This window comes from Bolinopsis microptera, chromosome 5 (assembly GCF_026151205.1).
Source record: "Bolinopsis microptera isolate Bmic1 chromosome 5, MBARI_Bmic_1.0, whole genome shotgun sequence".
NCBI classification, from domain to species: domain Eukaryota; kingdom Metazoa; phylum Ctenophora; class Tentaculata; order Lobata; family Bolinopsidae; genus Bolinopsis; species Bolinopsis microptera.
The window spans coordinates 3,188,486-3,207,964 of NC_087076.1; the positions used below are offsets into that span (position 1 = coordinate 3,188,486).

Below are 19,479 nucleotides of genomic sequence, written 5' to 3' on the forward strand. Positions count from 1 at the left end.
ACAACATTTAAATGAACCACTAATTCGATTTTCAAGTTTAGAATCCGAAACAAGTAAACAAGTAAGCGACCAGTTACATGATTAGGCCTTACTAATTACTTATCACTGGTAATTGGTAAAGTAAACATTTACTTTCAAAGTTGAAGAGCTGATTATCTTGAGCAAGATCAGATAGTTTTGAAAAGAGTTCCAGAGCAGAGTTCACATAACCACACTCCAAATTAGCTCCACCTAACTCGTTGACGAGGACACAATGTTGTGTGTCTGTTTGTGTGTCCGTCTGTGTGTCGTACGCTCGTTGTAACGCATTCCTCCCGTCATTGTGCTGGCCTAACAAGATACACTTAGTTAGACAATAGACACCACACTGACAGAATATGGAGTATTGGGAACTTACAAAAAGTGGATATGGTCGAGTTTGAAAACTTAACAATCGAGGAGTGCTGGAACCCACCTCTCAAATGATACAGTTTGGAAAGTGTAACAAGATTCTTGGTGAGCAGTCTAGGACGGTTTGCAGAAAGGGAGACTGCTTTCTGAGCGAAGCTGATGGAGGAGTGAAGTGATCCCTGTATCTTGTAGAGTAGTGCTACACTGTTTAGAGATTTGCACTGTGCCTCCACGTCACCTGTGGTGGTGCTCTTCTTAACAGCTGCATTTTTCTTTTTAGGTTTCAAATCATAATTCATCACAATACCTTTATCAGTATCTCTATCAGTAACCTTGATTGAAGACCAAATAATTGGAATTGTAAAACTAATAAAATTTGGCGCGAACCTCACGAACTAACCTCTGACCTGACTGATCTCAAGCTGCTCTTGAAACAGGTCTTGTGCGGTATTAAAGTCTGATTTGTTAGCGTGGAAGTTGCCCAGATTAGACAGAGCCTTAAGTTGCCCCTCCGTATCCTGACACTCTCTAGATATGGTCAGATGAGCGTCCAGATGTTTCAGTGCTGGGATGTCTTCTCCTAGTCCCTGGTAGGCAATACCCAGATTACCATTTGTGGAGGCTTGGCTCACCGTGTCCCCTTCTTCCACCGCTATCGTTAACGCCTGCAGAGAGGAGACAGCGAATTAGTTAATTAGTTAATTAGAAGTGATCGCTATGGTATCAAGTAAGCCAAGTCATATTACTAGTATAATATCATGAACAATATCCCGCCATTCTGAAATCAGTGTACTGAGCTGGAACCTGGCCAACTCACAATTTCAATTAAGTCTGAAGATTGATAAGCTACAGTGTACTTCCTCAAACTTAATGAATGGTCAGATTTTAATTGTATCCCGGATAAAACATACTGGATAATATACCGGATAATATACTGGATAAACATACTGGATTCCTGGTGTCCACATGAGGTTATGATAAATCCTTATCTCATGATAAACTTTTGAAGAGGGAACATAATTGAAAAGAACCTGTTCGTGAAGTTTTACAGCCTTGTTAAAATGGCCCATGGCACAGTGGACGTTTCCCAAGTTTCCATAAACCCTGCCCTCAGCCATACGGTCCCTCTGTTCCAGAACTTTAACTAGGTGGTTCTTGTGAGATTCAAGCGCTTCTGGCAGACGGCCCAATCCTTGATTTATATTTCCTGAAGAGTGAGGGTGTGTCGGCAGAATTGAGATAAATCTCAACGTGATAGAAATCGCTAATATTGCCGTTATAGCGATGACATGAATAAATTGGGTCTATGTCGTTTAAAATCTAACAAAAACCAATAAAAACCAACAAATGGAAATAAGTAATAGCTGACCCAAACAACAGTGAGCTTTGCTGACGGCGGAATGGTCTGGTATCTTAAGAGCGATACTCAGGTACTGTTGGTAGTAGTTAAGTGAGGTGATGAGCTCCCCGATCTGCCGAGTGCAGGACCCCAGACCAGCGTACGCTCTCATTTCCGCCGATCTGCTCCTCATCTTAACACCAAATGTCAGGATCTCCTGGTAAAGGATGCGTTAACTTAACGGTTAAGTATCAAATAAACGGGTGCCGAGTCTAAAAAACTTGATCCGACAAGTTTTAAAGTAAGTTTTTTAAATCAATATCCCAAATCTAACCTGGTAGCACTTGAGCGCTTGAGAATAGTCGTGTATGTGTTGGTATAGAGTAGCCAAGTTGAAGTAAGCTTTGGTCTGCAGTGGTAACTGATCCAGTTCTTGGGCAATAGACAAGTGGAGCTCATGGTACTGAAGCGCTTTTGAGTGGTCCCCTTTCGACAGGTGGATACAACCAATGTTTCCTGAGAAGCATTTCTATCATCTTACTATATATAAAGCGATACGATTATATATACCTGCGGTTGTTTAGTTCTGAATCTGAGCGTTCCCGCCTAAATATTGGTTCACATTATAGAAAATGCTATGCAATGCTATCTTACTATATATAAAGCGAGACGATATATATATATATATATATATATCTGTGCCATTTTACTGACACCACGGCATCAACTTTAACGCAACTTTCCGCAAAAACCGTAAAAGATATACAACTGAAACTTTTTTGACTGGGTTAAATGCTTTAATGGCCTTCAAATCAGCATGAAAAAATAAAAATTAGCCAAGGAATAATAATTTTAGTGCCCAAAATTTGGACTCCCAAGTGGTGTCAAAAACGCGAATTAAATAGGTAATAATTATTTTAGTCTCTCGAGTCTTGACACCACTTTAGGGTTAGACGGGTTCCTGCTAGTATATATAAAGCGAGACGATGTATATCATTATCTGTTGACATTTTACTGACACCACGAGATCAACTTTAACATGACTTTCCGCGGAAACCGTGAGAGATATACCATTGAAACCTTTTTGGCTGGGTTGGATGGCTTTGTGGCCTTTTGACCAGTATGAAGAAACCAGTATAATTGACATGATAGACAGTGCTGTGTTTGGCTCGCTGTTCGATTGAGAGCCAATCACCACCAAACAAGATAATACTGGTCTGTTTACATCGCCGAACATTACCGTATTGTAGATTATAGGCAGCCTTATCGGTAGTGGATACCACTATTATATATACAGGAATGCAGGACACAAAAGGTTATAACTTTTAACGGCATAAAAATGTGATAAAAACGGACATCAAAACATTAAAAAACATTACCATATTCCTCGGCCTCTGAGACTTTGTTGCCCATCTCCTGTGCGAGAGCCACGCACTGCTCATGGCACGCTAGGGCTTGGTCTTGTTCGCCTAAGGGTTCAATACATTTCAATCGGAACAATCAAGCTTGTCAGTAGGTAAAATTGAGCTTTTAAAAGTTCTTTTCAATAAAGATGCTTTAATCTAAACGGTGAGTGGATCCGAACCTATGGCCGAGTAAGTATGGCCTAGACTTCCCAGAGCCATACCAGCAGTCTTCCTGCTCTTAATCTCAGTTGCGAGCAGCAGCTGATCTTTGTGGTACTGAATGGCACTGTCGTACTGTTGCGTTGTATAGTGGGCGTTTCCCAGGTTACCCATCACTCTACATTCGCCGTGTTGGTCACCTAGGGAACGGCATATTTCCAGGTCTTCTTCCATGTAGCCAATAGCCTGCTTCTGATTACCTAGACAACATGGTAATTTATAGCTCGTGTTATCTAGATAACGTGATGAACGAGTCTTCAATCTGTTCTACCGTTCACTAATTTGTGTATAGTAGCATTAGTAATAATTTATCATGTAGACACGAAAATGACGTATCTCGAGGCGACCCGCTTGTGAATCGACTAGTTTCGGCATTTTGCGGTCATCCACAATTTAATACGTTCTTTAATTTAAATTTGTATTTTTTTTCAAATTCCATCAAATTCCATCAACCTACGTATTTAACTTACCAAGTTTCCAGTGAGCTGAAGCGAGAGCAGACATCAGGGATCCCTTCAAGCGTAGATTCTCGGTGTTTACCTGATAAAAAATAAGATTACCTCGCTTCGACAAAACTGTGGTGAGTTAACGTCTATTTCATCTGCTTTAGCTCAGCGTCAAATGGGATTTATTTGACTTGTATAACTGTACTGCATAAGTCTTAAACATCTGACAAAATCATTTCCAGCGGGCTTAATACTTTAATAAATATAGCAAGCCACCCGTGGAGGGAACTGTTTTGATACTGTTGAAGGAGATGTGGGATGTACAGAGAAATTTATTCATGAGTGAAACTCATCAGATATGTATGAACGGGAATTCGATTAACCATATAAGTCCCAATTTAAACTGTCGAGTAGCTAATAAGCGGAACTCTCTTGACTATTCTCATAGTACCCTTACCGTTCTAATATAACAGTATTACCTGCTCAGCGCTCTTCAGAACAGAGAGTGCTGTTTTGAACTTCCCAGCAGAAAGAAGCTCCTGCCCAATAGCTGATAACATTACGAAGGGGTTCTGATCCAAGCCCAGCTTTCGGAGCTGCTTCTGTGTTCCGTCGAACGTTTCTGTTGTGAGTATAACGTTTCAATTGTCGTTAAATGGGGATTCACTTTTCAATAGTCCGAATTTGTGTTCGATGACTCTACGAAGCAATATGAGTTATGACAATCTCGTGTTCCTCGAGGTCGAAGCTGCATGGTGCAAAGTTTGTCATTTGTGCAAGTTTCGCGCGAAAATTGTGTTATTTCCTTCTCACTTTTAAAGATTTAAGCGATTAATTTTAAGGGAGCAAGCCATCCGGTAAGTTGGTAGAACGTATGTCCAGGTAAAGGTTTAGAAAGTGAAACAACCAGATAATATTAATTGCGCAGCTGCAATTTGCCATCCAAGTAGTTATTAACATAATAAATATCAGACGACCTCTATGTACATCAAATTACGTCACGTAATCAAATTACTCTACGTAATCGCAGTAGCACTTATCATTATCTTACCAGATAAATTAAATCCAGCTTTCATCTGGAGAAGTCTTACAGTCAAACCCGGTATTCCACATTGTCTGCTCTTATCTTATTTTGTTAAAAACTGGTTTTTCCACTTCTGGTTCGCATATGTTTTATAAATTTCATCGGCTCTGATGTAGCTAATAAAATTATTGTGGGGAGACAAAAACCCCTTTAGGGGTTTGACTGCTACTGTGTTTAACACAATGATCTAGGCCATTGGGCTTTATCACTTTCATTCCAGAAAATAAGTTTAAATCAATATCATTCACGATGAAATTTATATGATTTACATCATACAAGAATATATATAACTCAAGAATATATATAACTCAAGAAAATTCAATAACAAAAAGTGTTCTGCAATGTCTTTCAGTCGCCTAAATTTGATACAAATAATGTTATTAACATCACCTCAAATCATCTAACAGACTAGCACAAGCATGAGACTAGCACTAACATCATCCTAGCACTAAAATCATTACGATCTATTAGCATTCACTTTACTTGCAGTAGTCATAATCCTTAAATTTCCTTATTTATCTTCCAGTTAAGGTATCAAGTAAGTTTCTTGTCTTGATTTAAGACGAAAGTTCAGGGTCACGTAGACAGCAGAGGGGTTTTCTCTCCACTTGACTTCTTCCTGTTGATGCACCCAATCAGGACACACATCACACCACTAAGTGCACAGCACCCCACCATAACCAGCGACATGTGGTAGAATGACAAGAGTCCTTTAACTGCACCAGCCATCCCCGACCCTCCAAAGTAGAAACCAGCGTAGCCCACCACCCACATTCCAGCAATGTTCGTTGCACATTTTGGGGTGACTTCTCCGCGAACTTCTCTCTGTACGTCGTACATGGCGGTGATGGCAGCTAGGGTGACCAATGATTCTCCAGCTCCTGCTAACAGACTTGCCGGCCAGGAGGAGAAGGCAGCAATCCATTCTACAGAGGCGGGAGGGAATGCTAACAGGAGAGCCATTACCATCAGGATAGCTCCGAACAGCATTTGAGTGTTAGCTTTGATGAGTTTCTCCTGCAGTACTATCCCAGAGAATATGCTGCCAAGGATAAGACCCACTGTGGAAAGAGAGAAAACTAGTCCTCCGAAAGAATAGGATTTTCCAAGTGACTCATGCATAAACTCCGTCATTGTCACCTGAATAAAAGTGATGGTTAGAAATTCTCGACTACTGTTGAAACTATAATCAAATATTGTATTATTCACATTACTAAAAATATCGTATTGCCCCACTAAAAAGTACCGAAGAAAATATTGAAGATGAAAACACACAAACCTGCAAGTATCCAAAGTTCAGGTTGATGAAGAGGGAGGCGATGAGAGGGATGATGGTTAGCCAGCTCAACTTGTTCACCTTCTTCACACTGTCCTCTTCTTTATTTTCACCCCTGTTCTCTGGTTTCTGGGTCGACAGGTAAGTAGGAGTAGGAGGTAGGAACAGCATGAAAAGCGCCTGCACCATGCAGAAAGCACTGGCAACAGCAAAGGTGGTAACGTAACCCAGCTTGTCGAAGAGGACACAGCCAATGGTTACACTGAGGCCCATTCCAGCGTACCCAGCTAGACCGTTAAGAGCTACCGCCAAGTCGAAGAAGGCCGAGAACTGAGCGCTGAAGGTGTCGAAGAGGAAAACATAGGAGAAGTAGCTGCAGCAGCCCTGGAGTATCCTCAGCCCAATGGAGACGATGACGACGGTTAGGTTGCGATGGTCCAGATAGACAACTCCAGTAGCCAGGGTCAGGAGAGCGGTGATTCCAGAGTTGCCAGCCAGTAAAATTCTGCTGTTGTATCTCCTCATCAGAAAGTTACCCAGTCCGGACACGAAGGTAAGGATATAGCCGAGTAGCATGCTCCCCTCAACCAGACCTGCCATGCCACTGGGGATGTCGTGTTCAGCGAAGGAACCCAGAAGGAAGCCGCTCCTAATCCCAAATGTTATCCAGAGACACAGGGAGTTGACCATGAGGAGTCCGATCATAAAGAGCTGTTTTTTCTTTGACATTCCTTTGCAGTCCTCGTACTCTGACTCTGAAAAAAATGGGGTCAATCGAAAAAAAATCTGACGTTTTGTTAGGTTGTTCTAGGTATAAATTTACCAAACCAATCATCCAACCTTACAAATAAAATGCCAATAATTTTGATTTAAGATCTAAGATAAGCAATAGTAGGAGTCAACACCTACCACATTCAGATGTGTAGCACGGAGAACTATGAGATGAAGTAGAATAATCCCCCATTTTATAGTTTTTGAGTAATCTATAAACCTGATAAAGTAAAATGTTCAGTAAAACTTCAGGAAACCAATCAGAAACAATATCTGAGCAATACACAAAATCAGAATAGAACTAGAAGGCGGCCTTTGAAAGGGACAAAGACATTGTCAAAAAAGAAGGAGGCAAGGTAAGATTTAAAGTCCAAGCAGACATCGAGTAAAAGAAAGGGTCAAGGCTTCGCCAACGATAAGTCCGAGCAATAGACTTAAAAGTTGAGAAAGTTTAGCACCGAGGAGAGCAGTCACTACATGACCGACACTAAACAAATTATAATCCTTACCCTTGTCATCTCTTTTTAAGGGCCAGTTTATAATCCGGAGTTTAGTACTTGTTATGAAAACCGGATAGTATTGTCAATTAACAGCTGTGCGTCATGTCGGGCCGCGGAAACGTAATTTGGATCATGTAACCTTATCTATACTCCGGATACATGATGTTGCCCGGCACAATTAAGATATTAGGTTTAATTGAAACCAGTTTTGTCTTTTCAGGAATTCAAGTAGGCTCAAAAAGGGGTCAAGTGTGGGGCCAGAGACCCAATTAGGGCCAGGCACAGAATTTGCTCTCTTATCTAAATACGAAAGATAATTTCATTCGGATCATAGGTAGATACTAGAAATCGCTAGTAAAGTACTAATTTGAAAATGGTGGAAGTCCTGGTGTTATCAGCGCAGATAACAAGATTTACGTAATTAAATAATTTGTAATAAACTTGCTTTTAAACTTAGTAAATAACAGGAACCTGACTTTTCCGAGGAATTTCAATGTATGGATCACCTGATTTGCAATCAGATTTGGCAATGTCACATGACTGTGGAAAGGAGAAATTTAGCTCATTTATAATTCAAAACTTAAATACGAGAAGTAGACATAGAGTGAGTGAAGTAATTTCTTCCTTCTGTTAATTTTAGAACGGTTAAAAACCATAATTGGCTCACTACTATCTTCATTACTAAAATACTACGCGGTTCGCTTTTAGGACCATCCCTGTGAAGTGTGAACCGGCCTCCATTCGCCCCTAGCTATCCTGTACAGTGTTCACTGTCCATACATTTAAAACCTAATTCTGATTCAGTCGTTTTATAATTATTTCAAGATAAAGCTCTGATTATTTCTGAGTAGATTCAGTCGATGTTAATGTTGTAATCAATAGGAACATGTGTTACTTTTCAATATTCAAATTCATACTCTGAAACACTGCGTGCTCTGCAGTTTCGCCTGATGATTAATTCGACTAATTATCTTCGAATAAAAAATGTAGTCAGTGTAGCTTACGTTACAATTATCGAGCTCCCTTATCTTTTGTAAATTGCGATAAGTTCAGTTTGTTGCTACCGCGTAGTTAGCCTTTGCGTGTGTACTTGTACATTCCTATACAAGTACACTATGGAGGATGATCGTAAGGTGACCCAATCTCTGGACCAAATTCAAGGATTCGAGTATGATGAACAGACAAAATTGAAGGACAGTTGTACTAAGTGGTTCATTGCGCTGGGAAAAGAACTGAAAATAGCCGACAGAGATATTGGTGGAGATATGGACAGAGAAATATTTATGGCTCCAACTGTCTATAAAAAGCATCTGGCACTTCGGCTTGTGGAAGCAATAGACCTCGTTCAACGGCATGAATGCCAGATGGCTCAAATGGAGGAGATCATATATTTCTTGAAGACGGAAGCGTTAGAAGACAAGGACAAGTTGATCAGGCTGCAGGGCCAGCTGCTTGTGCAGAAGGACAAAGAACTACAGTTGTTTAAGACGTCGGTCAAGGAGACAGTGCAAACAACGGTGGAGTCAGGGATTAAGAGCTACAGTGCAGCTGTACAACAGAACAGTGCAAGTGGTACGGTCTGCAACAGTAAAATCCTGAAGAAGGTGATCAAGAGTGTGGCTGCAGAGGAGGACAGGAGCAAAAACCTGATTGTGTTTGGGTTGAAAGAAGAAGAGCAAGAACAGCTTCCAGCGCTAGTAACCGCAGTTCTGGAGGAGATTGGGGAGAAACCTCACTTCGAAGCGACTAGAGTCGGCAGGAAGAGGCCAGGTAGTACGACTATCCGACCAGTAAAGATCACTGTCCCAAGCTCAACAGCGGTTCAACAGATTCTGATGAAAACAGGAAGACTGAGGCTAGTTGAGACCCACAAAAATGTATGGATCTGTCCAGATAGATCTAGCGAAGAACGAGCAACGAGGAAACATCTGGTTACCGACCTGAAGAAGAAGAGGGCTGAACAGACTCATCTCGACCACTACATCCGGTACGGGAAAGTCTGTAGCCGTGATAAGAAACCACCATGAAGCAATTCATGTCTCTCGGACACTGATCAGTATTTGAATGAGTATTGTGTATCTTAATAGTTTTTCGGACGTTATCTGTATTTGAGAGACAATTTTATAATTTATATACTCTATTTCTTGATTGTTTCACACTTCATATTTCATAATTTGTTTCACACTTCATATTTCATAATTTGTTTCACACTTCATATTTCATAATTTTATTACTAGGTGGAGGTGACGTTATTGAGACTTTGGGCGGCCATAAACCTCGTGTTTTAAAAGTTGTCCTCTGTACTTGTTTCACTGACCCACGCTTTATAGCATTTATACATTTCGGCCCATTTTATATGTTTGTTCGATTTGCTGTACATTTGTATATTTGCTATTTTGTAAAAGTTTCAAATCAAATCAAATCACATAAAAGTACTGTTAATTGGTATAATCATGCTCCCAAGTTTTGAATACGGGGATAGTAATTCATAATTGCTCTACAAGATTGAGGGTACTTTCAAAAACTATGTTTCCTTTTAGCCTTTAGAGCCGTTTGGATAAAATCACAAAAACGGGATAATTTGCTTTTTTATCAATCTTTTAAAACCCTAGATGTGTTCTATCATGAAACTACAACTGTTTCTAGATGGAATATCCCTTTTGCGGAGTCAGTTTTAAGGCCACCTGGATTGGTCTGTTTCACTTTTATCCACCAGATTTAGCCCTTAATCGAAACAAAAAGTGGCAGAAAGTAAAGGTTAGGGTATTGCACACCATATCCTAGAGTTTCATCTCGTTCCAAAAATTATCCACCAAATTATACTAAAAAACTGGCAAATTTTAAATCTTTTTCGTGACAGAAGTTTTTGAAAGTGCCCATCATGAAGAAAGAGAATTGCTGTGCAATATCGTCAAGCGTGACAAAATAAATTCCGTACAAATCAGAATGGACTCTCTGTATAAGATAAGATAAAATAAAATACTTTTTGTTTATCTTGTTACTGGATTAATGGAGAGTTATTCTTGTCAAGGTAAAGAGTTTTACTGAGAAATAGTGTCTTCTTATGGTCCGTGAGCAGAGTTATCTGTATGCAGAGTGAGAGAGTTATCTGTATATATGTGAGCGGAGTGAGCAGAGTTATCTGTTATATTATATAAGTTTCTTAACTTCGTTACGTAGAACCGAACTTTAGTTTCCAACCTGACGCTTGTCATAAGAATCCACTAATAGCAAAATGTAATCTTACTATAAAAATGTAATCTTACTATATATACAGCGAGACGATTCGCAAAAACCGTAAAAGATATAAAACTGAAACTTTTTTGACTGGGTCAAATGCCTTAATGGCCTTCAAATCAGCATGAAAAAATAAAACATTGTCCAAGGAATAAGAATTTTAGTGCCCAAAATTGTTTAGGGTTAGACGGGTTCCTGCTAGGATTACACAGGATTAATAGCATGATGTTCTTATATTAAAATATTATCGCAACGTAAAATACAGCTACTCATAACTCGACCCCCTCACATGACCAGTGACTACACGGCTGTTACGGTGAAGTGACGAGGCTTTATTTAGCGTTAAATTATAAAGAGTAAAATTGCAATAATTAGTATGTCAGGATGGCCGAGTGGTCTAAGGCGCCTGAATTCGTACGAATGAGCATTCTGGTCCACGAATGTGGGCGTGCGTTCAAATCCCACTTCAAATCCCTATCTGTTATATTATATAAGTTTCTTAACTTCGTAACGTAGAACCGAACTGTAGTTAAAGTTTCCCTCCTGTACTGAGGCTTGTCATAAGAATCCACTAATAGCAATTGACTGAATTGAGTAACAGCTACACAAATATCCATGGAGTAAATGTAAAAACACTAATAGCAATAGAGTTTCAACTAAGCAAACCTGTTTTATCTGCTGCTGCATTTTATCAAAAATTAACTACACAAATATCGATGGAGTAAATGTAAAAACACTAATAGCAATACAGTAGCAATTGAGCAAACCTGTTTTCTTATTCAAACCTATTTCTTATCAAAAAAAGTCTTATCTCCGCAAAAATGAATGGCTCAGTTTAATCATGTTCGGTAAATATTATGACAGAGTGTAAAACGTGTGTACATACTACATATACACGTTTTTGGGGTCACGTTTTGTTTATCTGAGCAAGTAGAGCTACAATCTCGTTACTATGAACAGGCACACAGCAATGTTATAGTGATTTCGGTTCTTGGTGTAATTTGATCAGTTAGGTCACATTTTTGCTGGCGATTGATAACAATCCACAACAAGACAAACATTAACTATTGTCGGTAGTCGGTACTTGGTAACATCAGGAATGTTAAATCATCTTTGTGGTTATCTTTGTTAAATACACGACACGATTTACACGATTAGAAAATCTATTTGTTATACAATTGTAAAGTATAAAATATCTTACTCCCCTCTGAAGTAAAACACTAACAGTTGATGAGAGAGCTTCAAACATGGCGATGGAGGGAAGCGGTGGCTCACCGCAGAGAGGTAAATCAATACCTGTATCACGATGGTAAATTTTTATGATATGAGATCTCAAGTAAAAATTAAAACAAAAAAGTGAATATTGCCAGTCTAGTTAACCGGAGGCAACATTAATAAGGACGTATACACTTATTAACCGTTACAAGTATAGTCCCCAACTTGTTTTAAATACTCACAACAGCAAAAACACACAAAAAACACACAAACGTCCCCAAAACATTAATTTCAATTTATATTTCCCTAGTTGAAACTAACTTATTTTTGGAAATTGATACATTTGAGAAGATATCGTCATTACATGGTAACCATCTATGATCCCCATTTAGTCCTAGGTTTTGTATATGAAGCAAATGGTTCTTAAATCTCTTTTTAAATAGTGAAATTGACAAAAGATGATACGGTACATCATGATCAAAAAGATAATTTAAAATTATAGCCTCATTGCAATACATCCATTAAAGTATGTAAATAAGTTAAACAAGGCTAATAATTTCAAACGAAAGAACATTGGTTTCGTATGTTGAAACTTGAAGCAGCATTTTTCGAAATTAATGATTAACCCATTTAAATTCCGGTCTTTATTTTGAGGAAAAAGGTTTAAATCATCCGCAAAGAGGATAAATTTAGCTAACTCACATACATTCGCCAAATCATTGATAAAAATAATAAAGAGCAGGGGCCTAACACTGACCCCTGTGGATTGTGGAATACCACAGGTTATTTTCAAAAGACAACTTTTAAATCCCCCAAAGCTATTAGTTAACATACTGAAACCGATCCGACCGATTTCGTACCATTTAAATATGTCTCGTAAGTTACATTTGAATTCTATTTCAATAATAAACGGAGGTTCTAGGCTTAATTTCTTTTCTAAAACATGGTTTTGGTGCTCGATTTAAAGAAATAAAATTAAAATTATATCAATTTATATCAAATTATATCAATTTATATCAAATTATATCAATTTATATCAAATTATATCAATCGGCTAATTAAAAATCACATGTACATTATCTTCATTAAAGCGGAAGATAGCGTCTAACCCATCAATATTCAATAAATGATGTTTGTATATGTTTGTAGATCACAGAAGGGAAAACAGGACCACTTTTAAAAAGTGATACCTGAAACCTCGTTACTGAAACCAATAACCATGAGGTCACTAATAACCATTAACTAGGTTAAGTTAACCCGGGTCAATTTAGAATGCCACCATCAAGAAGTTCTAAAACTAACAAAGGGGGAGACGGGGAAGGGAGAATACAATAGTTACGGCCAGTAAAAGGTTTATAAATATATAAATATCGTGAAACCGTGATTAATCCTAGTTGCAGTTAACTGCACAACTATTAATTACAAAAATTACCTTATCGGCCCTAATTGGCGAAATTCGGCTCCAGTGGCCATACTTAGGCTAATGCTTTAGGTAGAAAATTTAGTTTGGCAGTTTTTTAAAGAGATGTATTTCTCGTAGTGGAGTCTGGACAGGTTTTGTGAAAGCGGCAGAACCTTTGCTCTGATTCCAAGAGACGGTCAGATGAGTAGATTTTTCCTCTTAAGTAGATTTTTATATGACAATTATTCTGTAAAATTTTGTGATGAATTTTACACGCTTCTGAAAATTAATCATTTTAAGACAAACTTGTTATTCATTCTACAACGGGTTCAATTTTTATGCTTTTCCAGAGAATTGACACAGCCATTTTGCCCATTTAACTTATTAAAATCCAAATTTTATCTGAAAGATATCATCCGCCAGTAGGACCAGACGACCCGGATATTTAAACGAAAAGAAAAGTGTAGAACTTACGTTTTACGGGTTGGCTCAGGCCTTATACTTAGTGTGACCAGTAATCTTTTAACCTGATTACATAAACTGGACAACTGGTCACACAATATAAACTTTGACGTATTACAGAATACATTGTTGGATAATTGAGCACGAATGATGTACATTCAATTTAATTTTAAAATCAATCTATGCCCAGATATGCTGTGGCCGATTTAAAAGATGGCCGGATTTATTAGGTTTTTTGAAAAGAGTTGGAGTCCCTGCTCTTCACATTATTTTGTATCTGCCGAGTAAACTATTGCTCCATGTTCATATTACGTTAACGTTAAGTTTTCAATATGTTGATCTCAACATTGCTAATTAGATTTGTCTTATATAATTCAATTTCCAGCGTATCATGAATCGCCATAACACACATCCTGTTAAAAAACCCTTCCCGATACTCCCGAAACTAGAAATTGTCATTACATCGATTTTATCAACGTCTAGACACCCTGCAAAATTTCAGATCTCTAATTCAATTTTAACATTGTTTTTAGGCCCCTGAATATATGGTGATTGTGGATTTTTTAACCAGAATAATATTTTGAGCAAATATAAACCTGTTGAACGACTTCTGATGAGTCTTAATGTTAAAACTCATGATCAGAACTCAGTACTGTTTTTTGCCATGAAACGTGAACAGATGTGTTATAATTAAATTATCTTTACCTAAATAAAGATAAGATGGAAAATGTATTAATTTTTTTAGTTAGTCATGGATCTGGCATTCATTTTGCCTGTAAGTCATGGATCTGGTAACATTCCCATCCAAATATATACAACTACCGCCCCGAAGCTTGAGAGTTGGAATATTTCTAGGGACCCGTCAGAAACGGCTTGGTTAGACTTTCTGGGCATGGGACAGTTTTGCGTAATTGACCTCGCCCATATTTTGCGCTTTCGCGATGTCTACACCCACATACCTCCACTAATCAATGTCAAAAGGAAATCGCGGCACGTGCGGAATCGTGATTTTTCCCATTCTCCGCGACCAATCGCGATTTTTCCCATTCTCCACGACTAATCGCGATTTTTGACGTTTGCCGCAACAAATCTCGATTTTCTTAGATCCTCGCGACAAATCGCGATTTTTTCAGTTCTCCACGACAAATTACGCATTTTTATTTAAATATGAGGACCAAATTTGTGCATTCTCCTTCAAATCCGAGGGCCAAATATCACGTTCTTTATAAGTATATGGAACCAATCACATCCACAGCCTTCCAAATGTAGGTACGGACTTCAGAAGATAATTCTAAACAATATTTTGCCCATTCCAATCAGATGTGAAGACGCTCACACACAAATACGCATTTTTACACGTGTAGACATCAACGAGACGATAACATTTCATCGTCATTCGTCGACATTACAGTTTTTTGAATGTTTGTAAAATTCAGCTGTCTTACTAAAGTACGTTAATGTTTGATTAATTTCATGATCATATCTAATGTCATATCTTCCTATCACGTGTAGAAATTAGCTGAATATTTTATAAACGAAATTGTCTTTTCCCTCAATTTACAGGATGTAGATTGTAGTAAAAAAAGGAAAAAAGTTTCAAGTACATTAAAGTATGTTAAAGTATATTCAAATTTAACCAAAACCCATAATCATGAGTAGAGTGTCTCTCTTTCCCAAACAAAAAAAACGGTAAGAGTTATGGGAGTGGTTTTTTCGGTATAGTGCCGACAAAACTCTGACGAAGCCAATAAGCAAATTTTTTTAAATCGGTCGGTGGTTAGTGGTTTAATTGATGGTTTTGTACCACTAATGCGACATAAAATGGCTTATTTTTTCCCCTCTTCGCTCTCTCTTCCATCACTGCATATTATGTAGCGTAGGTACAAACATGAATCATAATTAGGTTAAGCCGGGTAAGATTCGCTGTCATGTAATACTGTAAGCTTATTAGGGGAGGGGGCACTGATTGGGGTCTGTTTGGACTACAGAGAAAGTTCCTACTTTCATACGACAATGTTATACATGTTTTCAAATATAATAGGCGGGTGTAGTGCGGAGTTAACAAGGGTTAATTTCTAAAACGATTTAAATTAAAATGGAAAGCGGTTCAAGACGGGAGTGATGAGGTGTAACAGTCAGTGTACGGACCTTATGATCATGGAATGTGGTGCCTAATAATGACTTAATTATCGACGAGAAAGAACTGATTATGCGATTATGTATGAAAATTGCACGAGTGTTTCAATGTTTGTAGCATCACTGCTGCAGTACTTCCAGTAAAACAGACAACATTAATATCCCAATCTACCACGGAGGTCCGGGAAGGAGATGGCCACGATAAATTGAGGCGCGGTTAATCAGGGTTTTACTGTATTAACCTGGCAAAACCAAACGAACTATCTTTACGTACCCGTTTTAAGTAATTGTACGGAAATTATAACAGATTGTAGTGCAGATCTGACTTTCAATGAGCGCTGTAAATTGCATGAAAGAAATGTTGAAAGATACTTCATGTCTATGCTTGACGAATGTAGACTCTTTGTGGTGTAACTTGCGAACAAGCATTTATTAATTTGGCGAGTTACGTACACGTGAATGTTCAAAACAACAGGTGTTTCGCTAAATTCTACACAAAATGATAAAAGTTGTAACGTGCGCGCAGATATGTCTGTAAAATCTTCAATCGCGCGCAATTAAAAGTAGAAATTTTGATCGCGCTGATATAATTCGTTATTTTAACATGGGTAATATAGAATATTCTATGTGAACAATTTGCCACACTCCAATGCGGGAATTTAATTAATTTACAGGTGACTGAGTATAACGTCACAATCACACAAACCTCTTAAATTACTGAGGAGTATCGTTTCGACAATAGCTGAAAGTATTTGTCTGCTTTGAGTTTCATAGGCGAGTCCTTGAGCGAGACTGATAACACTTCCATCAAAGTCTTGGAGTTTCTGCAAAGCCAGTCCTTTCCTGAAGTAGCCCTGAAAAAATAAGACGGTCAATGATCCTCAAAGTTAGTTCCGCTAATATCACTTCCCGATATCATTCGTGATAAGCGATACATCTTTTACATTACATGGTTGTAACGAACACGTTACTGTAAGATGACATGGAAATTTAATTAAAGTCCCCTAAAACTAATGAGTTATCGAATAAGAGGGTGATTACAAGGAATAGGATATGTGTGTAGTAGTGCAGTATATAATGACATCTCACTGTGTATGTATTGTCATGAGTATGATTCTAGCTCCTCACATCACACACTATTCCTCACTACTATTCCTCACTATTCCTCACTATACACACTATTCCTCACTATACACACTATTCCTCACTATATATACACACTATTCCTCATTATACACACTATTCCTCACTATACTCACTATTCCTCACTATACACACTATTCCTCACTATACTCACTATTCCTCACTATACTCACTATTCCTCACTATACACACTATTCCTCACTATATATACACACTATTCCTAACTATACACACTATTCCTCACTATACACACTATTCCTCACTATACACACTATTCCTCACTATACTCACTATTCCTCACTATACACACTATTCCTCACTATACTCACTATACACACTATTCCTCACTATACACACTATTCCTCACTATATATACACACTATTCCTAACTATACACACTATTCCTCACTATACACACTATTCCTCACTATATATACACACTATTCCTCACTATACACACTATTCCTCACTATACACACTATTCCTCACTATATATACACACTATTCCTCACTATACACACTATTCCTCACTATACTCACTATTCCTCACTATACTCACTATTCCTCACTATTATATATACTCACTATTCCTCACTATACACACTATTCTGATCACAACACAACAGATACAACACAATAACTTGTGGCAAATAAGTAAACCTTCCACTGGTAGTTTTATTCCATCAAAATTCCACTCATTATTTAACTACAAATGAGATCTGATAATATGGAGAGAATGGTATGACAAGTAGAAGACTGAGTCGAGTTAAAAACAACAAACAAGTACCTTGCTCCAAGTTGGTTGTAGTCTGATGGCACGATCAGCGTCACTCAGCGCAGCACGGAGATCATTTGAGTGGAGGTACGCTGCACTGCGGTTGCTGAACACCATGGCGTTTTGGGGTTCTCTGCGCAAACCTTCTGAGTACAAGTGTATAGCTTGGGTGAATAAACCGTCTTCACATGCCTGCAGATGGTTGTTGTATGATACTGTTAAGATTGTTATTATCAGTTTTTATCAGTGAGTTGTTTTCAACTGAGGTTGATCTGTGTTCAGTGACTAAAACTTAACTAACTTAATACTTACTTAATCGGTATAGCGAACCTGATTTGCTTTTAGAACAACTTCCATCAACTCATTTTCTGCTTTCTGTTCGTCAGCATCCTTCTGTGTACTCTAGATATATCATTGAATTATCTAGAATGTAATCTTAGAGAAACATAATAACACTCTGAATGAGTGTTTTATTGTTTTTTTCTTTCTTAAAAGATAAAATGAGTGGGCTAATATTGATATCAAGCCTGTGAAACTACAATTTGATTTATGAGAGCAAAATTCCACTGTACCCATTAAAGCGTTAACGAACCTACTCACAACAGTTTTCCCCGTCTCTTCAAGATTTTATAAAATTCGGAAATTTGACGACAATAATGGTATTACTTTCCGATGATCCGTGCTACAGCAATATATTGCACTCAATCCTCTCATTGAAACTGTCTCGCACTATCGTCAATAGATTATATCAACTTTAATCGACTTACTAAAAGATATGCATACATCACAGCTTCATAGGCAGCTCACGACAGAGAAGAAAGGACAAAAAACGGCAGAGAGAGAGAGAGAGAGAGAGTTTATGTTATGCAGAGTTTTGAAGGTGTGTGTTGTAACAAATAAGGAATTAGTAAGCAAGGGTAATCTCCGGAATTGTAAAAGTTATTGGCGTATAGCGGAATAGAGGATTACATATGCTCCCTCTCTCTTGTGTGCTTGTGTAAAAACATGATAGACAGAATAATGGAGATAAGCAATTACATTAATTGTTAAAACTGTGTTAGCACTCAGCCGAGAGAGAGAGAGAGAGAGAGAGAGAGAGAGAGAGAGAGAGAGAGAGAGAGAGAGAGAGAGAGAGAGAGAGAGAGAGAGAGAGAGAGAGAGAGAGAGAGAGAGAGAGAGAGAGAGAGAGAGAGAGAGAGAGAGAGAGAGAGAGAGAGAGAGAGAGATTGTTTAACTTGTAGTTACTCTTGTTTTGATATAAACTGTTGGAATTCTCATCACTAAATAATCCCCCACATGGCCAATTTAATCAGCAATCAACTGATCAGAGTAGGTTACAAGGCTGAGGCCGAGGGAAAACGATGAATAGCTGCTCTGGCTGAGACCGAGGTATGCCTTTTTTGGTGAGGCTGGGAACTTTTCATAAACAAATTCTTCTGAGCTTCTAGTGGCTTACATCCAAAACCAAGTTACATTTTATCATGTGTTGATATTAGGTGAGCTTATATTACATTAACGTAAGCTGAGGCTAGTGTAATTTCTACGCAATAACTAAATGTAAAGTGGTTTACTCAAGGGGGAGGGGGTCTGAAAAGGGCAACTCTGGTTTAATTAATATGTAATATTAAGTACTATGTAATATTAAGTAATATGTGAACGATCTTAACCAGTCAAACAT

At 38.2% G+C, this 19,479-nt stretch overlaps 2 protein-coding genes across 3 annotated transcripts in view; both read right to left on the minus strand.

The window, feature by feature from the left end:
- LOC134815853 (tetratricopeptide repeat protein 28-like) overlaps positions 1–19,479 on the minus strand; it is a 108,924-nt gene that overhangs the window by 9,065 nt on the left and 80,380 nt on the right. For both annotated transcript variants that reach the window (XM_063824436.1, XM_063824435.1), the window contains exons 3-15: positions 18,132–18,203; positions 17,814–17,993; positions 16,590–16,737; positions 4,280–4,422; positions 3,825–3,894; positions 3,315–3,554; positions 3,109–3,198; positions 2,064–2,245; positions 1,760–1,946; positions 1,422–1,597; positions 791–1,055; positions 455–628; positions 133–330 (exon numbers count right to left, since the gene is read on the minus strand). In XM_063824436.1, the coding sequence (XP_063680506.1) occupies positions 133–330; positions 455–628; positions 791–1,055; positions 1,422–1,597; positions 1,760–1,946; positions 2,064–2,245; positions 3,109–3,198; positions 3,315–3,554; positions 3,825–3,894; positions 4,280–4,422; positions 16,590–16,737; positions 17,814–17,993; positions 18,132–18,203 (2,125 nt within the window). The remainder of the gene's footprint in view (positions 1–132; positions 331–454; positions 629–790; positions 1,056–1,421; positions 1,598–1,759; positions 1,947–2,063; positions 2,246–3,108; positions 3,199–3,314; positions 3,555–3,824; positions 3,895–4,279; positions 4,423–16,589; positions 16,738–17,813; positions 17,994–18,131; positions 18,204–19,479) is intronic.
- Positions 4,713–11,445, minus strand: LOC134815855 (uncharacterized). The gene is made up of 4 exons (XM_063824439.1): positions 11,335–11,445; positions 7,070–7,151; positions 6,164–6,915; positions 4,713–6,024 (listed from the first exon to the last, which is right to left on the minus strand). Exons 1-4 carry the CDS (start codon positions 11,353–11,355, stop codon positions 5,461–5,463), a joined length of 1,419 nt encoding a protein of 472 aa, XP_063680509.1. The 5' UTR covers positions 11,356–11,445; the 3' UTR covers positions 4,713–5,460.